The 21742-nt window shown below is 38.3% G+C and overlaps 1 protein-coding gene across 3 annotated transcripts in view; it reads left to right on the top strand.

Moving 5' to 3' along the window:
• The window catches only part of BEGAIN (brain enriched guanylate kinase associated), a 141397-nt gene that overhangs the window by 29437 nt on the left and 90218 nt on the right, over positions 1–21742 (top strand). For 2 of the 3 annotated variants that reach the window (XM_052695002.1, XM_052695001.1), the window contains exon 2: positions 7786–7814. In XM_052695002.1, coding sequence (XP_052550962.1) covers positions 7786–7814 — 29 coding nt within the window. Of the gene's footprint in view, positions 1–7680; positions 7815–21742 lie in introns of those variants that run through there. The other variant, XM_052695003.1, reaches the window with a different exon arrangement.

The raw sequence follows: 21742 nt of genomic DNA, 5'->3' as shown, positions 1-21742 counted from the left end.
TGAGAATATTAGGCATGACAGAAATCAGCTTGACTCACCAGAACAGCCATTTAAGAGCAGAGCCTCTAGTGTATCAGTCAGCAAGGCTTGACTTCACCAGAGCTCTGCTAATTTACCCCTTTTAGGAAGCTGGCTCTGAGACTTCACAGAATGAAAATGAAACTAAGGAATAAAAAAAAATTTCCTAAAATATTAGGAAATAAACCAGCTTGACAATGTTACATTTTCCCTAGCATGCAAAAGAGAAGCCTGCAGGTAATATTTTCATTTTAATTTGTGGTTATTTGATACACGCTCACACATGCAGTACACGCTACAGAGGACTCTAAGACCTATACTGAGAAAACTACCCATTTTTTCTCTTATTCTTATTGCAGATATTTCCCAGTCTCTTTCAGACATAACTTCATAGAAAATAGTCCTTGCTAAAGATTTTTCCAACAATAGTTCTAAGAATATCTTCAACCATAAAAATAGAAAGAGAAAATGAAGGGGAAAAAAAAAAAAAAAAAAGGAAAATCCAGTGTATATTGAAGGTCAGAGAGAGGTTCAGGGTAATTTAGAAGAGGTTCAAACATTAAAGGGGTACTTTTTCTAATCTTTCAGATTAGAGATTATGAATGCGGGGAACAATTTTAGGAAATCCAATTAAGAAAGAAGAATGCATGACAGTAACTAAAATAGGTAATGAGAGCAAGTTGAGCCATTAACTGTGCTGATACAAGGATGTAATCCCAAACCCAATATTTTGATTGATTGGTACATGAAGTAGCAATTCTAGATGCAAAAGCTTTTCATTAGGTGCATTGGTTCATATGTTGTACTCTAACTGTAAAGAGAAAATGTAACTCTAAGGAAGGTGAAAGCTTCCACTACCAATTAAAATGAGCAGGCAAGGATGCAGAGAAGTAACAAAAAACACAAAAAGATATTTTTGCTAAAATTGCCTAAAGAACTGATTTGTTACTCATGTAATATGTCCTGATCTACCTAGATCTGCATGAAGCAATACATAAAACGCTCAGCTGAGAATTGTTGTTTAAAAGTGATTTAATAGAGATCTAGGTGTATTTTTAGACTAAAATACATATAAGGCTCCCATTCAGCAGAAATATTGGAAATCTGAGACAACCATAAGATGTACTGCAGATATGCAAGCTGCTCTGAAAGTAATGCCTCATGATTTTTTCCCATGGAAACTAACAGATATGAGGAGCACACGAATGCTATTGGATAGAGCACATTCTCAGCTACAAACACTACTTTTCAACATAGTCACCACAACTATGATTTTCACCATCAATGAACAAGAGCCTTCATGTCCTGCTCATAAATATCTGCATGGTCATCAGGAATGTGGCTTGTCTTTCACTTTGCTGTCTCCATTGCTGAAATGCACCACCCACTACCTCACTGTGCTCACATCTACTGTTTGGTCTCCATAAATGTTCAGAAAACATCAGAGAATATCAGTGAGTGCCATTCTTTCCAACAGAGAAATTCAATGGCACATCTTTGCTTCATGCACACTTGTATGTCAAATGCCATTTTATCAAACTGCCTTTCTGCTGTCATCTATCACACAGCAACAAAATATAAAGGAATATTGGTGGGAAAGTTCAACCTTTACTGCCATACTACCAACACCCACCTCAGACCAACATAATAAAATAGGAGGCATTATTTCTGGAGCAGCCTTTGTATATTCTCCTTAAAGGTACTAAAGCATTCTTATTATTATACAAGATATGGGTGAGATCTTGACATGATGAAAAGCTCTGATTGTCTGCTTTCAATTGAGATTATGATAATTTGGAGTAACACTGAAATGACAGAAGGAATAAGTTTAATCTTCTGAGAGCAGTCAAAGAATCAGTCTTGTTTTCCCTCTCAGATAAGACATCTCTCCATAAATGCTTATCAGAATTTAAAAACAGGTGGGAGTTGCTTGCCTTAAAAATTTAAACATAAAACTGTTACAGGATTAAACATAGATAAACCGGCCATACCAAATACAGCACGATTGGAATCACCCTCTGATTTCCACCTGTTTGGAAGCACTCAGTAGCACACAGGGCAAAAAAAGTACCAAAAAATCATTCCAAATGGAGTGTAGAAGGCTGATAGATATTGCATGACAGAGTAGTAGTAATTTGGAGATGTACATTCAGGTGTGATGCGAAGATTTTGGATGCTGAACTTAGTTCTCATCTCTAAGAGTTCAGAGGAAAACATCTACTTCTTTACTGAGGTGGTTTTCTTCATAGCGTATCTGTGCTGTATGCCATTAGTTCCAAAGGGCTGAGCTTCTATTTATTATCTAACTTGGTGCTGGAGGGTTTCTTTCTTCACCATATGAAACATCAGATGTTGGTGTCAGATAGGGAGGGTATGCTAGGAGGATACAATCATACTGGTACAGAGAGAATTGGCATGTCTTAGTCATGGTTACTCACGTCTAAATTAAATGCTAGATACTTTCCCTCGTGTCAGACTTTCAAAACCTTATAGTTTAATGAAATATTTGCATTCTTTGTAGTATTCATGATGTTCCTCTTTCCAAGGGAAAATATTCAATAATCTCAACATGTTCTTTAGTACTGCAAGAATGAAAGGACTTGACTACTTTTGCCTTCTCCTCTCAGTGAATTAATGTGCCCCTTCAACTTTTATGGACCACCTGTGGACTGCCTGAGAATAGCGGAGGTATTCCATGGCCTGTGGTGCAGAGGTGTACATGGAGGAGGGTTATTCTGAGCAAAATATCTATTCCATAATCAACCATGGCGAACTGGACTGAATTTTCTTTGCATTTCCGTGACAATTACATGCAAGAGTTTTACAAAAAATGTTATTCTTCTTTGTCAAAGAAAAAAAAAACCTACCAAACAACAGATCCTTTGAACACATGAAGCCAAATCAAATGCAGCAAGATGCTTCCTCCAAATCCATGAAATTTCCTATAGTTTAAATTTTTGCCTTTTTTCAAACATCATTTTAGTAGTATATTGAAGCTTATACTTTAAAAAGGGATTAAGAGCCTAAGTTAAAGACTGACTCTATCAAATTATGTAGTCCATAAACCAAATCTTTTACATCACAGAAAAGACAAGGAATATGGTTACACTGGTTCCTCTCAAACTTTAGTAATACCGCAAGTACAAAAGAAACGCACAAGTGAAACTATTGTAATTGAAAATGTGGCAGCTTATGAGTGTTCTAGGAACTCAGAAGCCCTTATCTATGGATTAACTCTCATTTACAGCTTTCCACAACACAGAAGTAAAATTACCTCCCACAACACTGATTAAGTCAGAATAAGAAGAGTCAGACTATATGAGAGGCAGTAACTTCCTGTTGCCATTTCTTGTCTTATACATTTGCTCACAGCTAGACAGCATTCTAACTCAAAGTCCACTAAATTCAGAGGGAAGACTGGTGAGTACTAAGCTAAAATTTGAGGCTGATTGTCCTAAAATGAAGTACCTCTTTCCAACAAATAAACAAAAACGAAAAGAAGTTGCACTTCCTCTTTCATATATACATCTGTATCTTAAAAATTGACCTCAAGATGTTACAGAAAGGAAATTTCATTACATAGCTGAGAGGCTTGAAATCTCATGATTTCTTATCCTTCAGAAAATGCTAATAGAAAAAAGGAAGAGAACCAATATTTTACCAATGCTGTCACCATGTGAATTTCATAGAATGATAGATAGACCGTCAGCATAACTTTCTTCCTTATTAAAAGATATTTTTGTTCAGAAAAAAAAAAAATCTACGTTATAAACTCCAGTCGTGTAAGAAGAAATAAAAATCAAAGAATTCAGTCAACAGACATAGTTTAAGTACAAAAACGATTAAAAATATTCTCCCATTGTCTTGTGATTGCTTAACTCTGTAATTAAACACAGGGAGATTTAAAAAAAAAAAAAAAAGAAAGAAAGAAAGAAAATCAGTGGTTTTTGTTTGCTCTACTGACTTGAAAACAACTGTGTTTGTCATGCTGACTGAAAGGCAGTAACAATATACTAAATGAGGAAAAAAACCCCAACAACCCACAGTAATATATCCTGGAGTTTTCATTAACAGCATTCTCGCTTTCAGTTGGGTGAGAGATTTTATTCTTGAAGAATAATGAAGAATATCAAAAATTCATTCAGAATAAGTGTAAGAAAATAAAACAAAAACGGGAACAAAAACAAAAACAGCAACAAAAAACCTTAGCCTTAGAATACTTGTCCCAAAATATATATTCAGGTGCTTTCAGCTATCAGAACAAAGGTCTTGTCAGTTGTTCTGTTTCATATTTGCATTCTTCAGATACTTGGAAACAGAGATTTGTCTGCTAGTACTATTAGACATTGCCTGGTAGTGCTCATAAGCAAAGTAACTGTACCAAACACTTCCACAGAAAGGAAAATCTTCAAGCCAGTCTCCACATTTTATGTAGAAGTCTGTATATGGAAATATAGGACATTAAATTATCAAAGCTGATGATTCCCTTTAAGAGAAAACTTGCTTGTTTTAGACATTTAAAATGCTTTAGACATGCTGCCTTGATATTATTTTTTTAAAAAAAGGTAATTCAATTACATCTGATATTTTTATAATTAAAGGTAATTACTGATCTTAATTAAAAATGTTATTAAAAAAAAATCACACAAGGTTGCAATCCCAGTGCTCAGTTCAGGCATCATGAAGCACTTAAATAGACCAATCCCACAGTAAGCAGCAACTCATAAATGATACATCATGAAGGACATCCTCATACCAACATTAACCTCAGTCTTTGAACTTGAGATAAATCCCATAAGATTCCCTACAATTGAGTAATTCAGAGCCATTTAGAATATGTTTTAAACTCAATTTGTTAGGACATTTCAGGTGGGAGCCTTCATAGGGAGCTGTCTAAGGATGATATAGACTCTAAGATTTCCACAGGCTATAGCAATGGCAGGGAACTGGCTAGGAAACAATTTTGCCTCAGCAAAATTGCCACCTTCTGAGAAAAGATCTGTTTCAGAAAACCAAACTTTTAAAATCATTTTGAATTTCTAAGGTTTTCGGAAAGAGATAGAAAGAGGGGAAAAGAAAAAAGAGAAGAAACAAAAAAGAAAAAAAGAAAAGAAAGAAGAAGAAAAGGAAGTCAGAAAGGAGAAAAGGGTAAAAAAGATCTTCCAAAGGAACATAGTTATCTGAGACAAACTGCTTCATATGAAAACTATATGGACAATCTTATCTTTGTTTTCACCAGCAAACACTCCTACATGTTTGTTTGGCTCTCTAGCATGTAAGCTAGGCCATCCATATGATGAACATATGAGATTTAGTCCTCTCATCTGCTGTTATTTATTTACTGAGAGTAGGTCACCATTAAAAGAAGAGACACAGCATCGTAGTGCTATGGCCAAGAAAGGCACTGACCTAGGTCAGGGCATCCTCCTTGAGGAGGGCTAAGCTGAAGCCACTGCTCCTATCATCAGTCAAGGAGACAAGGAGCACTCTACACTTTGACCTCACAGTCAAAGAAAGGCAGAGGATAACATCCCCAGAGGTCCAATGGATAATTGGCCCCCTCATGCACAAAGAAAACAAATTTTACTGTGAGGAAAGGAAATAAAAGAGTTGCAATAATAATATCAATAATAATAATAATCAGACTGATGAAATTGCAACTTGGTGTAGTTTTCTGGTTTGTTTTGGTGTAAGCTTTTTCTGCGCTTTTTTTTCCTATGAATTTCCAGTACAGATTGGCAGGCAATGACTCACCTGCATTCATAGATGAGGTCAACAGTACAGCCAAAAAGCCATCCTACAGATTCTCTTCTCCATCCTGCATTTAAATTGTTTGCAACAACCTTCACCCTGACACCATGAGTATAGCAACGTTTAAAGCATTAAGCAAAAACAAGGTTAAGATAGCTTCCCCTTATATTGTTGCCATAACAAAAGCACTAATAAGTACCCAGTCTTCTCAGGTGGCTCCTGCAGTTCAAGACAATGCAATAGCTCCAGTGAAAGTTATACCTAGCTTCAGAATGACAGGAACACAATGATTATGGCAAATTTTTTTTAAGTATACTTGAGGAAAACCAAAGTGGTAAGCCCCATGGGGCTGCCAGTGCCTTCCTATACCTAGAAAAAGCCCACAAGGTTCATTTTCCAGTCAATAATGCTTAAACCATTTCCTATACACTCTAGAATGTTCATGGATTCAACGGAGAGATAGAAATAAGAGAAAGTAATGAGAGGTCCCTATGTTAGATCTTTAATCTTAAAATCCAGAATTTACAACAGGCATCCCCCATGCTCCCAGTAGGTAAGCAGAGAGCGCATAATATAGATCACATCCTCTCCTGGGGAAAATGAGGAAGGGTTTTTCCACAGCTGGCTTCTTACATACCAAGTTCTGGTGAATGCCTACCATCTTTAACACATATCATCAGAAATTATCATGCAAACATTGTCCTGACTGACAACTTATCTAATAGACAAATCAAAAATAAATGAAAATTGGGGGGGGTTGGGGGGGAAGAGTGACATGATGAGGAACCAACAATTTGTCATTTGGCATGTTTTATTAGGCAGTTTGACAAATTTCCTGCTGCATAACTGATTAGAATTTCCCTATTTTTAATCTTTAATTTATTTCATACTCAAGTATGATCGTCACTCATTAATCAATAGGGTTTAAAGTGTTCATGATTAATGGGCAATGCTTTTAGTATAAATAAGAGTTTCTGAGACGTTGGGATTTATCTGGCTCTAAAGCTTGCAGGGTTGCTCCAAGTGTTCATCCCTTAGATTCAATAAAACAGGACCAGGAGAATTGATGAGATTCTGTGCCAGTGGGATGATTAGATAAAATGGAAGCAGCTATTAAGGACCTGCAGAAGATAATGACGAAAAAAGATCCAAAGGGTTAACAGGAGTCTGCTTTTCATATAAGTACTGGCAGAGATTAACGAGTCTCTGTGCTGCAGATAAGTAGGATTCACAGCGTCTCTATGGTAAAAAAGAAATGAAGCAGATTAATGAAATTACCACCTACTGCTGAACCAGCATGTAAAGAATCAAGGCTACAGAAGTGCTGTGAAGCTGCTGAAGGGTTAATGGGAGCCCAGCTTACATAGCAAGCAGAGGGAACTGGGTAGGTACTGGAGTTGCAGATTAGTAGCAATGAAAGGGTTAACAAAAAGCCCATACGCATTGAGATGCTAATTGTCAAGATAGCGTATTACTTGAGGAAAGTAATTTGACTATTTGAAACTCCCACGAAGGATGCCAGCCTGTGTCCACTCCATCAGTCAGGCTCTGTGAAACACGGCGAATTGAACTCCAAATCCAAATTCACATGTGATGAAGTCACTTTAATTTCCCAGCCAGCCGAGCCCTGCTGCCATGCCCACTGCGCAGAGGGTAGCACTGCATTTCAACTTTTCATCTGAAATCCAGGAGGCACAGTAACCTGTTACTTGCTGCTGCTTTCTTCTTTTTTTTTTTTTTTCCCCCTCCTCTTTCTCTCACCATTTTCTCCCTCAGTGCTACAACTGAGTCATTCTGTTGCCCATGGCTCGTGGGTATACACAGCACTCCTGCAGCGTGCTGCATTATTCCTGAGTTAATCTCTCAGTGTTATTTTCGGTAATGCAGATGTGGGGTTTGCTTACCGTCGCTTTGTAGACACTTGTCGAAAACCATTTGGAAAGCTTAACTATGCATAAATCTGCAGAGTGAATGTTTCCTTTCATTCACTTGCTCCTATTATTTGATTTCTTGTAGGCCGCTGCGGCAGAGATGGAGAAAATAAGGTAAGTGAGACAGTTTATTTACATCTCATTATTTCTGCTGCACAAAGGACAATACAGGCTCTTTGAAAATATGTTGCTTAATATGACCAGAGTAAAATACTGGATTGCATGACGATGTAAGAAAAGCTGTGTTTTAGAGACAAAAGAAAAGGAATGTGGTTACAGTAGTAAATCTGTTTTGCAGACATGTCAATTCAGAAGGGGTGTTTTATACACAAACATGTTTTATTGCCAGATGCAGAGGATATACGATTATATAAATGTTGTAGTCACTTGTCCATTTACTGCAAGAGCTTACCAATCCATTCAGTGAGGAAAGTGGATCAATAATTCATGAAAAAGCTGAAGAAAATATAGGCTTGACTTCAAAGCATCTAATTACTGTGGTTTGTTTCAGTATAATGTTGTAAAATTGGTGTTCGATTTTTGTTTTATATTGTATACCAGACAGACAAATCTCATCTCCTCCGTGTTTAAAATGTTGTCATACTGTACCAGTTTCTCAGCACATCTCACTGCTTAAAGCAAAAAGAGATGGCTTTTATAAATACAAGTTTCTCATCTCACATCTGAATGCAAGTCTGCTTTGGGGGATATTGCTTTTGTGTATGCTATTAAGAAAGAAAAAAAAGAAAGCATTCTAGCCCTTTAAAAATAATTTCAAATCAAATTATGTCTATTCATTAAATCAAGTATTATCAAAATTATACTATTATCAAAATAAAAAGTTGAGCTTTTTATTTTATCCTTAAATATGTTCTGAAGCTCATTTTGATAACCCAAAATACTCGCCCTGCTCTTATTTGGTTTTATTGGACAAGTCTAAATTCCTTCCTCAAGCCTGGTAACTGAGTTTGGCTAGTGGCAACTACTGTTCAAGCACAACTTTTTAGATCCCTTGAGGTTGGAATGACTACTCTGAGTTTTTGGAAACACAGAGAAGTTTTAGAATTCTGGAAATAACTAAAATAAAAAATGGCAATCGTGGAGAAAAAAAAAAGAAAAAAAGAAAAAAACAGATGTTTAATGAATCCTGGGCTGGAAACAAAATTCTGTTTTTCTTTTGAGAAAAACAAGGAGGTTCTCTCTCACAGTGGACTTGAAGATGCACAACTGAAAGTTTCTAATGTCAATACGTACTTCAGCTGTACATTTTTTTACTTTTTCATGTCACTGAAAGAGTAACTTCTGAACTGAAAGAAAAAATCCTGTGCAACGTATTGTGGTTTTGCATGTAAATTGGAACTATATATTACTGTTGTGAGTTGTTTTTGGGGGTTTTTTTGTTTTTGTTTTTTTGTTTTTTTTCCTGAGTAAGGACTGAGATAACACCTCAGTATGTGGTTCTGCATTTACTAAAAATTCTAAACTGGATCTCAGACGGTATATGCACATTCATGTCATGAATTACTCTGTTAGCAGATGCAAGCAAACATGTAGATACGTGTTCACTTGATAAGCATGCGTGCACAAACACATGCTAATATTTCTCTGAACATGCTTTGGCTTCTGCTCTTGCCACATTTACAATAACAGGCAGCAGAGTCCAGGAGAATAAGCTCAGGAAATTAATGAAAAGGAGAGAGTTTTCTATGAGAAGAGTAAATTGTCATAAAGCTCCATCTGCCTTGCAACCTAGTTTTACAGCTGTCAGACATGCAGCAGTCCTTACCTCAGTACTTCCTGAGCACTCATACAGATAGAAATCTCACAGTGCTCCACTGAAGTAGGTGGGAGTTTATAGCTAAACTCAAACAAGAGAAGAGTCAGGCTGTGTCAGCAGTTGTTAATGAAGTTTTCTGCTTAGACTTCTTGTGTATAAAAACTGCTTCTGACTGAAGTTGGTTCCTATCACTCAAGCTGCTGCCCAAAGATAGCAGCAAGATGAGATGGAGAAGCTACACCAGGACCTGCTCTAGTACACATGGTCTGATTTCTGGGTGGTCCTGTGTAGAACCAGGAGTTAGGTTCAATGAGCTTTATGGGTTCCTATCAACTCAGCATTTTCTCTGATTCTTTGACTGCAGAAGTTGTGCTGTTTCCAATCCAAAATTTGCTGGGCTAGTGTCCACAGTTATTGTCCTGGGGCAAACTGACAGGGCAATAGAAATAAAGACTGGAGTCATTATTTTAAATGCCTGCTGAACTCACAGACCTGAGAGAATTTCATTTTTCCTAAGCCTTTCCTCCAAGCCTGACACCCAGATTAAGGCAAATTGGCTCATCTCTTCGGCACAGTAGCCTCAGAGAGGCCATGAGGAGAGAGAGCCTGAAATCAGGGAAGGAAAAGAATTATAATGAGGGAAGGAAAGGAAAGAGGTGGTGGAGGAAAGAGGTGGTGGCTTTTTTGTTTGTTTGTTATGGGTAAGATGTAGAAACCAGTATTACAACACAGGAAAAGCCACTGACAAAAAATCCTTGAAGACATCCTACTAGGCCTAGCTCCTTTTCTATGCTCTGCAGCCAGCTGAGGATGTTCCATCCTGCAGCAGCCAGGCATAAATCAGGCATGAAGAAGGTACACGTGGAAGGAGGGAACAGGAAAGAGGCCTGGAATCAGCAAAAAGATAAAAAACAAACTAAACTCCCCAAACTACATCTGCAGGAATCATGCAGGGTGAAAATTCCCAGGGTTAGAGAAACCTGGGTTTGCAGTCCACAGCACGCTTCGGGAGAAGGAAACCTTTTAAGCATAAAGAATAGGTGCAGAACTTCTGAAAGGAGCTGCTCCACGCTTGTAGCCCTTGACCCATAGATTCAGACATGTTACAGCAGCTCTGCTGTCAGGCAAGCTGTGCTCCTTTTGCTGCCAATTGCATCTGGGACACTCCAGATGCACTGAGACTGGAGGTGGCCAGGCCCATGAGACAGTCAGACACAGAAGGCTGCAAAACTGATCTACTGATCACCAACAACAAATCTGCTGAGCCACGGCAGCACAACAGTGGTGCTGTGAGTTAAGACACAATTCAGCATTCTGCTCCTTCACACAGAGTCTGGTTGGAAAGATGAAATTCATCTCATATTAAACAGTGGTAATTCCCCTTGTAGGCTAAGGGATCCCTGCAGCATGGAACATCATGTCATGTCTTTTTCAGCCAGGTGGAAGGTTGCTGAATCCAACAGCATGACAGGTGGAAGGAACAGTAGGAAGCAGAAGTGGGCAGTTATCAATATCTAGCCTGATATGGGAAAGACATTGAAAATATGCTTTTTTTACTGAAAGCTTGATCAGGAGGATAAGTAGCTACAACGAAGTCTTCACACAGAACAGTTCTTAGCATTGCATAATGTTTATAACATCTCAACATACCAATATATGATGCAGGAATTAAGTCTAACTACTAATCACAAATCCCTTGAAGATCTGTGCTGTATTTTGGCTGTATGGTTAAGTGATCATTTTAAACATTACTTATGACTACAGTCTCTTTCACTCAGCACTGTGCCATTTTGTGTGTCTCTCTCCAAGGGGAGCACATACCTCCCAAGCCTTGGGCCTTGCAGACAATTAGCAGTGGCCGGCTCACTAAATTATAAATGCTCAGGAAACCACTCCTTCAAGTCAAATTTATTCCCTAGCATGGATAGACATGCAAAAGGAAGATGTCTACCAGTTCCACAGCAATTCCAGTACAAACTCACTCAGTCATTCTTTCACTGTTTCCATTTAATCCTGCTTGAATGAAATACATTCAGCCTTTCAAGTGAAAGGTTGTGAAGCTTGATGTAAGAGACCTCCTGACATTTTCATACACAATTTCTGGTCAGATTCAGTATTTCTTGCACTCCATAGGAGATACCAATTAAAATTGTAGATATTGTTCAATAAAAGTTTTTCTTTTTATGAAGATGTTCCTAAAATGTAAGTGACAAATCAGAAACTCTATAAATCAATAATCTTGTCTAATTTTTCAAGATTCACAATACGCTGACCTGTACAACTAAAGGTACATAGGACAGTACATATCACTAATGTGAACTGTTAGATACACATAATTTGTGCCTACAAGAAGATGGACTTTCTGCATCCCAGACTGCAGTGTAGCTGTGTTATCTTCCAGCTGAGGATTATATTACCAGCACCAGTAGTGACACTCCACTCATTATCCATGGATCTCTGATCAAAGTGATTCAAACCTCACAAGGGACTGGTGAGGTAACATCTTTATTTCATTATAGCCCTTGTTTCAGAGCGTGTGAGAGGAATCTGTTTCACACACACAGCTGGTAGTAAGTCAGGAACTCAATCCAAGTCTCCTGAATTTTCAGACCTAAGACTTATTTCAAGCATGTCTGAGTTCATCTGCGGTAAGAAAGGAAAAAAAATCACTCTTTAAAAGGAACATCAAAGGCACGTGCAGCCGTGGGGAAAAGTTTCTATGGTAGTTGAGTGGGTAAGTGAATACCTCTTTTAATGCCCACTAGATCATGCTGCCACTTGGTATAAATAAAGCCCTCTTCATATGCTAATGAACACATCGCAATTTCCTGCAATTCCCACCTTGTCCTCCCTTCTTTAGTCTGTATCTATGTTAATTTTACCGTTTACTTAAACACAGGGAAGGGGATTTTTTTATTCAAGAAACACTTTGATCTATACTAGGTCTTGCCTTTGCGTCCAGGGCTGCTCTGATGAGAGCCTCTGCCTGCACAGAGGCACTACAGTAAAGCTGTGCAAATAGCAGCTCCAGCATCTGCTCAGCGGTGTCCTATGCTGGGGCATGGAACTCCAGCTGAGGATGTGGAAAAAGAGATGGCACGGGGAAAGCTCAGGAGAAATAGAGCATAGGAAAATGCTGGCATGAAAAGACCTCAACTTTGGGGTCATTAGAGGTTATGGTAGAACAGTCATATAGCTAAGTGTATACAGAAGGAAAAATCATAGTTAGAGAGCAGACTACTTGCAGTCAAACAAGTCTCTGCTCAGCAAGCTACTTCCATTGCCCAGACAATCCCAAAAGCATTGACAGTCCTTCAGGGTTGTTTGCAGCATACATGCTTTGCTCACCCTGTCATCCAAGACAGTAACTGCAGCACAGCTGAATTGCGAATCTCTCACCCTCAGAGACCACAACTGGCTTTAAGTTTGGTGACTGCCAACCACAGAACTAGGAGCAATGGATACTCAAGAGACCATAAAGCTGGAGCGGGGATTAGCTGGAACACAGAGCCATCAGTTCAAGGAGTTCTATTGACACTGTCATGGGCACAATATACTTCTGTAGTTAATATACGAGTCCAATCCGTTTTCACAACTGCTGTTATAAGTACTAGTCAGTCAAACCATTACAACTCCGACACAGTTGAGTTTTGTTGCCCTACATCCCATGCCCTAAACCTCTAACTGTTCCTTAGAAAAAAAGATAAAAAGACAGGAGTTTCTGTATGGAAGGAATAATCTCCAGTCACATGCTGTTGCATTACATCTACAAGCTCTAGGTAAATAGTCAGTAGAGTGGAAGTGTCCAGCAAACAAGAAACATGACAAGAAATGAGAACAGAATAGATTCAAACTGAAGGAAACCAGGTACAGCACAGAAAAGTGGCCTGCAGGGACAAGTGGGAGCTGAGCAAACATCAGAAGAGACTGAGGAAGTAGGTAGGAGGAGATGAGCCACGCCATCAAACTGGGAACTGCAGTGAGTCATGGGGGAGAGGCTGGACCTAGGCGATGCGAGGCTTACAAATAATGCTTTGCCTACCCTTTTCCTGTAAGGTGAAGTGCAGCACTGAGCAATACTACAAGTACTCAGGAAAATGAAAAAAAGATAGGATAATTTGACAACATTAATGAAAAATATCTACTTATTATAGTGTTCACAATTAATTCAAATTTTGTGACACAGGGATTAAAGCTTCCAGAACATATTTTCTCAAAAATGCAATGATACTTGATTGTCAGAAAAAAAAAAAAAAAAAAAAAAAAAAAAAAAAAAAAAAAAAGGAAAAAAAGGTGGGGAATTGGATGCTCTTCACATTCTTTTTATTGCTAATAGCAACTAGACCAGTTATGTAAGCACTTGGACCAAAGCTACCAGGAAAGTGGGCTAAATAGCGAAAGCAGGAACGTAGCTAGTAGAGACAATGACTGCCTCAGTAACAAAACAATCTTACAAGCTTAAGAGTATAAAGGCTTCCAAGCTGCAAACCAAAAAGTGTTCAAGATCAGCATAGTTTGTGAACCACACTTGACTGTGGTGAAATCAAGTACAAATTGAATGCACACTTCTTTGAGGAAGGAAAATAACTTGTTTGTAACACTTCTCTACAGGCTTTTGCAACTGCTGTTGCTGCTGGCACGACTCAGGCAATTTTGTTTACCAATCACTTCTTCGTTTACACACAAGTGATTTGCAAATACATTCAAATAATGTCAGTAGACATAATTCAATTTTGATTTTTAAAGAATATTATCTGAAGTACATGAAAATGCTGCGCTTATCATATTAAAGTAAATATCTAAGGGTCTGAATTGCCTTAATGATGACCTTAGCTAGAATTACAGTGCGCTTAAACATAGTGAGCAGTAGTTGTACTTCTAGAAATTAATGAATAAGAGGGTTGTATAGTTTACAGAACTCTCAAGTGGGGTAGACGAATCATTAGTGGCTGTAGGTCCTTGCTAGATTCTCTCATGTGTGACCATCCTACTACTTGTGTGAATCACACAACTCCCCTTATCCAGCTCGTAAAGGAACAAGATATGTCTCATTGAAAAGTGCATGGTCTCTGCTCATTAGTTCATTTTATTAATGTTCATAGACAGAGTCAGAAACAATGCACTTGTGTATATTGTCTCTCATAGCATAATTCTGCATGCATTCACAAATCTGAGGGGCACAGAGATATCTAGCTGACTTCCTGAACTTGCCCAGCCACCACCACATTTGCAAAACACTAACTTGTAAGAGAAAACACACACAACTCACACAGCAGACTAGCATCTAGGAATGCAAACATCACTACAGAGTAGTACAGAGGAGCAGGGGAACATTGCAGTAGCTAATTTAGTTGTGTGACATACCAGGACATCGTACACAAATTACATTTAGGCTAAGTGGAGCAAAATGCAAGTTTTGACTTCCTCATGTCAATTTCACATATCTTTGAAAGAGAGAGTAGGCAGAGAAGGAGGACTATCTCCAAGAAGAAAAGAGGAGCTTCAAACTTTTTCTGGAAGTCACTGAACTCCTCATGGAGTTCTTCATTGCGCTGAAAAGACTCACATTTACAAGAAGCTTTCATGACTCCAAAGAGTCATCCTCTTAGGAAAGACTAAGTTTCCTTTCTGTATCAAGGCAAAGGACTTTAATTCTGAAGAGTCCATTCAAATCAAGTGAAAGAGATGTTCTTGTGTTATGTGTTCTGTTAGCTTTAACTGCCATTTAGACAGGGAGATCAGTTTAAGGAGTTGCTCCATTATTAAGGCCTTCTGAGAGTCATACTGGAATTTCCAGCAGTGAATGGCAATTTTTTTTTTTTCTCAGCCATCTCCTTACAGCTCATTCTTACGGTAGACAATTTGAAGAGCTAAGCAAACATAACTCCCTTTCCGCGCGTTTCTTTTTAAATGCTAAATCTTTGTGTTGTCATTTGCTCCAAGATGTTGGCTTAGCCAAGGTACTGCACAAAGTGACATGGATTTCAGTGGTCTGCCTGGACAAGACTACAAATAGAAAAATAAATTGTCTATACGGGCTACATAATTGGTCTTTTGGCCAAGTCCTACAGATGCAGGTGCTTGAAATAGCACTCATGTAACAGCAAATGCATGACAAATGACTTCATGCTCAAACATTTAACTGAATTTGTATTTCCTGTGTCACCTGTCCTTTCCGCATAGTACGAATCCTATCTCTATCCTGTAACGAGGAAGCAGTGTTACCAAGAAGTTAACTGGGAGCAGTTCAGGCTGATTGTACCAAATGCATTCCAAGATTTAATTCAGATCCATGAGTGCTGAAATATACATTTTGTAGTCTGGCTCACTATTCATAGCACCTCAACAGGGAGCTAGTAAAAAAGTACATTCACGGGCAGAGTCATATTCTTTATGATGCTCAAAGTGCTGTTTTCTGTAAAGAAACACAGCTTTTAGACTACAGACATATGATCTATAGCAATGGAATAGTTATATTTGAATTCAGAATAAATTGTATGCTTGGTTTTGACTCTCAGCTTGTGTATAGAAATAACACATCTACATTTTGATTCCTGTTGGTGCAAGACCGACAATTAAAAATTGAAAGATCAAGTGAGAGTCATATATGCTGAGTGAATAAGAGACATCCAGAAAATTAGTCTAAAGCAACAGGAGTAGAGTGGAGAAAGCCAGAGCAGTGAAATTTAAATAAGCTTCTTGGAGAGGAATGGTATAACTTAACACACATTAAAATATAATCATCTCATAATAACTCAGGAGAAAATAAGAAAACACAGATCCTGTTTTATTTATTCAAGAATGCAGTCTGTTTGTCCCCCATATCAACTGCACGCCACTGAGCTTTCACTACTGGAGGAACCAACAGCAGAAAATTTCTAGCTATTTTAGGAGATGCACAGACCTCCCCAGTCCCATGTGAAGGGATGGCCAAAATCAACAGTCCAGATTTTTTCAAGAGAAAAGTTAATCAGCCTTTTGTATAACTGAAGAGGTAGCTCTGGCAACAGAGCATATGGGCAGGAAAGGGAGGAAATGAGTCATACAAAGAAAAGAATGACATGAGCTTCTTTGGGCCAAATTTAGTTGACCTATACAGTTTGGCAACATAGTGATCCCCCTTTTCCTATTCCTTCATCAGCCTACAAGAGAAAAGCTCAACCTAAAACTTGTGAGAAGCTTTTTTCTGAAAAATTAAAAGTTTATGTAATTATAGCACTAAGCAGGTAGTCTGCTAACAGATATCACTTCAGGAGAGAAAACTGTCTTGTTTATTGCAGATGACCTAAGTTTCCCAGATAATGGTTGACATTTTTTCCATCTTGACAAAATTTTGATGCAGATTTTTACAGCAACACTAGTCTTGAACTTGCTATCCATTAGTTGTGTTACACTTTATGATTTGACACAGCCTCAGGTAGATTCAGTGACAAGAACTGATTAGTTTCACATGCTAAGATCTATTAGAAGTTCTCCTTTCCAAACCAGGACTGAATATCATCTAGATTAAAGAAAACAAACAACGACAACAACCACCACGACCTTTCAGATGTCCTGCTAATTCCATGGTACACTTAGAAACATTTGAGATAAACAGTGCTAACACATATTATTTTCCTGGTATGTTTTGCTTTGAAGACATCTACTGTAGTCTAAAAGCATTTTCTTAGTGAGTGAAAGCCTTCTCATGGTCCACTGTATAAAAACAACTTGTGTTGTTCACTCTGAAAGTAGTACCTCTTATTTATTTCTATGGAAACTACAATAAATAGTACAGTAACACTTATTGATAGAGCAGATTCTCACCTACAAAACACTCTTTTTTTTCCAATGCAGTCACTACCATTAGCATTACATTTTCACCAGCAATGGACAAAAGCCTGCAAGTAACAATCCTGTGGTCAATCAGAACGTGGCTTGTTTTTCACATCGCTGACACCATTGCTGAAACGCACTGTTTACCACCTAACTATGCTACATCCACTGTTTTGTCTCCATAAACATTCAGCAAACACCAAAGAATGTCAGTGGGTGTAATTTTCCACATGGAAGAATTCAGTGACAAACTTTTGCTTCATACTCTTTTCCATGTCAGACATCATTTTGTCAGACTGCCCCTCTGCTGTTACCTGTAATATAAAATGTAATAATATACTGGCAGGAAGGTTCCACCTCTACTGCCAACATCCAGCTCCAGCATTGTGAGACATCTTAAAGTAGGAGGCATTACTTTCAGAGGAGTGTTCATTGCAACCTAGGAACGCGTAGCAAACAAGAGACGAAAGCTGCATGTTATCTCGATTAAAGGAAGGTTCCAGTTACAGTAACAGTAAACAGTAAAATTCTAATTAATGCATTACTTGTAATACCATGCAGATTGGGCTGCTCTCCTGACACCTTGCTGTTGCTTTGCATTCTCATCTCCATACCCCAAAGAGCTCTCCAATTTCTATTGCACGGTAAATACAAAGTTTACCAGGATTTTCATTTTAAGGTTCCTATAGTACTGAACTACTAATTATCATGGCATACAGAGCTGACAATTCTGCTTAAATTGCCTGCCTAGATTTGTAGAGTATCCCATCTCTTTATTCATCATCTCTATATACACAACATTGGGAAAGCATCTTAAGATATAAATAGACATGGAGATGGTTGTTCGCTGAATTCTAAGTAACTGGATGAATCCATTACTGCATCCTTGGAGGATTCCAATTTTTCCCAGAACTACAACTTCTTTTTGAGTGTTATCTACCCCATTATGCACAGATTAGTTACATTATGTTATTGGTTTGCACAGACCACACAGTAGCTGAAAACTAGTTTTGCAGAAAGGTTATTGAAAGAAAGTCATGAAAGAAACATATTCTCTCATCAAAAAGCTGTGTTATCTGTACATTTTTCACATTCACATGAATAACAAAGAGCTCACATGATGTCATTCATCTCTCCGATGCTGCCTGATAGAAGTCTCTATGAATTGGAGCAACCATTGGCATACACCTGCAGCACGGATTCACTGTGCAGAGCTCTTAAACTATATAACATCTTCCAAATCTAATTACAAAGGGAACACCTTACCTTTTTATTATGAACCACTGAACTGTAGACTAGTTAACAACTTCCACAAAACATTAAGTGTAGAATCAGGAAAATCAACAAAAGCCATTATCCCTTTACAAGTGGCGGTTCTTTCACACAAAGCTATTAGCTGCATTTTCTATTCTTACCCTGAATATTTTTTCAGCATTAGAAATTAGGGCACTGGCTTGCAAAGTCATGCCCTGCTTGCTGAAATTAAGGACAATTATGTAATGGAAAAAGGAAATATAACAGGTCAGAATAGTGCATCTGCTGAAATTCAGGTGGTGGAGGCATTCATTGCCACTACTGTGTTGAAAATATGGAGCAAGGTGCAAGGTGTTGAAGGATCTGACATTCTTGTTCAGCAGACACATGTAACAGCCACAGCCATTAGGATTCTCTCTGGAGCACTGTCAGTGTTCCAAGGATTTTTACTTATTTATTTTCGAAAACTCCACATAAATCACAAAACAAAACTTTCATCTCCCCAGGGGAACACTTACCATCCTTTCTAGAGTAATGAAGAGTTTCAGCAGGAAACTGGCAATCCTTCATGGGCAATATGCCAAATTGTATTTTTCATTCCTAATTTAGAGCTTAAACATGTTGGTAGACAACGCTGAAGAGCTGGGAGCTAGAAATGCTTATCTCAAGATGCTGTGGATCCCAAATCTACAGGGTCAGGTCGTGTGCTGACCCCAGACTTGCAGAAATCCATCGATGTCTGCAAACCTCTGGGAGCACCTTAAAAATAAAGTTTTATAAATACAGACCGCTGCTTTTCCCTTTGCCTTCCAAGTCTTTCTTTACACTTTCTGCATCATTTGACATTTTACCATACTTCTGTATTAACCACCAAAAATCTGATCTGCGAGCATGACTTCAAACTTGTATTTACCAAAGTAAAGATACAGCGACATATGGACCACCAGCTGGAGAGAAGTAGGAATGATACTTTGTGGAGTTTGAGTCACCAAGTAAATTAAAGAAAAAAAAAAAGTCCATCTTTGTTACAGTCACAATCCTGCTGAGAAAAGCCTGTCTTCTTAAAACTGAAGCTGTTTGAAAGGATGACTGCAACAAGGCCACTACTCAGGAAACATGAAATCTGGATGTATTAAACTAGAAGCTAAACTATTATAAGAAGTGTATGCAAGCCAGCTATTTCCTGCTAACTCTGCGAGGAATAGTACCACAAAGGCAACAGCGGAAGACAGAAAGAAAAAAAAGATGACAGTCTGTTCCTTTTAAATGGGACTAAGAATCACTTCAAGCTTGAGGGTGACACTAGAAGTTTCTTTTTATTGAGGTCATGACCACCTACACAAGTTTGAAAGTTTTCAGCTTTTCGCCTCCACACCTCTCTCTGGCCTTACGCCTTTCTCACAGCATTTGCCTCCCCTTCACCTTCTGGAGGGATCCTTCTGGTCCTCCATCAGGAGGACCACCCCTTCTCCTCCCCAAATGGTGGCTTAGATCTGCAGACTGTCAGCTAAGTACATTTCCCACCCAGCAACTGTAAGGAGATTAATATCCTATTTAACTACCAAATATCAACTCCTCCCAGGAAGTAGTTCATTCTTCTTCATCCTAATTTCTACCCTCTAACTGTTGTTTCTCACCATCCTAACTTCAGGAACAGATGAAAACTTCCTGCCCACACTCATGAAGTTTAACAAAAATTCATTTTCAAACTTAAGAGACCATTCTCTTCAATCCCAGCCCATTTCACCAATCTTTTCACTTTGCCTGTTTCCCTAAAAGGGTCAAAAAGAAAAAAAAAAAATCTAGCATTTAAAGGACAGTTCTGTGGTTTAGCAGCTGCACTGTAGGCTGGGGCAGAAGCTGTCTTTTTGACCCTTCTTAGTGAAAGTAGTACACAAGGAAGACAAAAATATTCGGCAAAGGGAAAGATTTTTAGATTTATTTATTTATTTATTTTTAAACAGGTAAAAGTAGAATAGAAAGAAAGGCCTTTTTCTTTGAAAAACAGAACATTGTCTGGGGACTATTAAATAACAATATAACTAATTACCAAGCTAATTACCTTCATGCTGGAGCACCAAACAACTGAAACACAGAAGCTGCTGAGAGCACTTACTATAGTAAATTACTGAAATACTTCTCATAGCTTATATTGCTGAATTAGAGTACTAAAAGAAGTGTGCTGCATTATTTCTCTATTGACTTTTCCACATGTGATTATTTATTATTAGATTTAGAAGTACAAATCAGGCAGGAAGGTCAAGCTGCTAACAGTTATTCTGGAGCCTCATCAACTGTACAGCGTTATCTGCACTGAACAGTAGGGACATTGCTTAACTGCATAACAAGGCATGTAGGTTATAGGTACTTAAATATTCATACAGAACAAAACAACAAGAACAACAAAAAACAATACTGGGCCAGCATGCAAAGCATTAGACATATAAATGGGAGAAAAAGAAGATGCAAGACAAAGCTGTTCCATGTTGTATTGGAGTTGTAACGCACAAGAAATATGAAGCTTGCCTTCCTTGCCCACCCCTCAGTGAACAAACAAAAGAAGCATCAGGGAAATTTCAGAGAAATCTGAAATCATTACTTTCTGTCTCTGCACTGTGTAGGTTTGTTTGTTCAGCAAGAAAACATTTTCAATTTCTAGTTGTCAACTAAACCCTCCTCAACTCCATGGCTCCAGCAAGCACTATATTTTAAGACAAGACTTTTAACGTTTAAGTGACTTCTATAAGATCTTTGAGGAGCTCCTGTCAAAGCCAGGAGATTGCATGCAAGTTAAATCCCTTAAGACAGAGAGGGCAGAGAACAAAATCTTTGCCCCAGGAGCAAAATACCCGTGTCTGAAATGAGTAGTTCCATTTGGTTGAGGAGGGCAAAGTAAACACCCCTCAGCCAAATCGAGTCTCTCATGGCACTGCTCACTTCTTTGCTGCCTGACACAGGATTTCAACAAGATTCTATCACAAATCCATTCTCCTCGCCACTATTTCTTCTCAACAGCATGGTAGCATAGACCTATTCACGAGGAAGGATCCAGAGATGCAGTCTAGTCCTTATTGTGGCCCTGAGTAAAAATAAACCCCGCAAAAATCGGTGCTACTCACTACACAGGTAAAGGCTCTTAATATGACTCTTGGACATTGTATAAGCATCAGTGTATATGTTATTGCTAGCAAAGTAT

Source organism: Tympanuchus pallidicinctus, unplaced genomic scaffold (assembly GCF_026119805.1).
Source record: "Tympanuchus pallidicinctus isolate F22 unplaced genomic scaffold, pur_lepc_1.0 scaffold3, whole genome shotgun sequence".
Classification (NCBI taxonomy): domain Eukaryota; kingdom Metazoa; phylum Chordata; class Aves; order Galliformes; family Phasianidae; genus Tympanuchus; species Tympanuchus pallidicinctus.
This window is presented reverse-complemented; position numbering and strand designations above follow the sequence as displayed.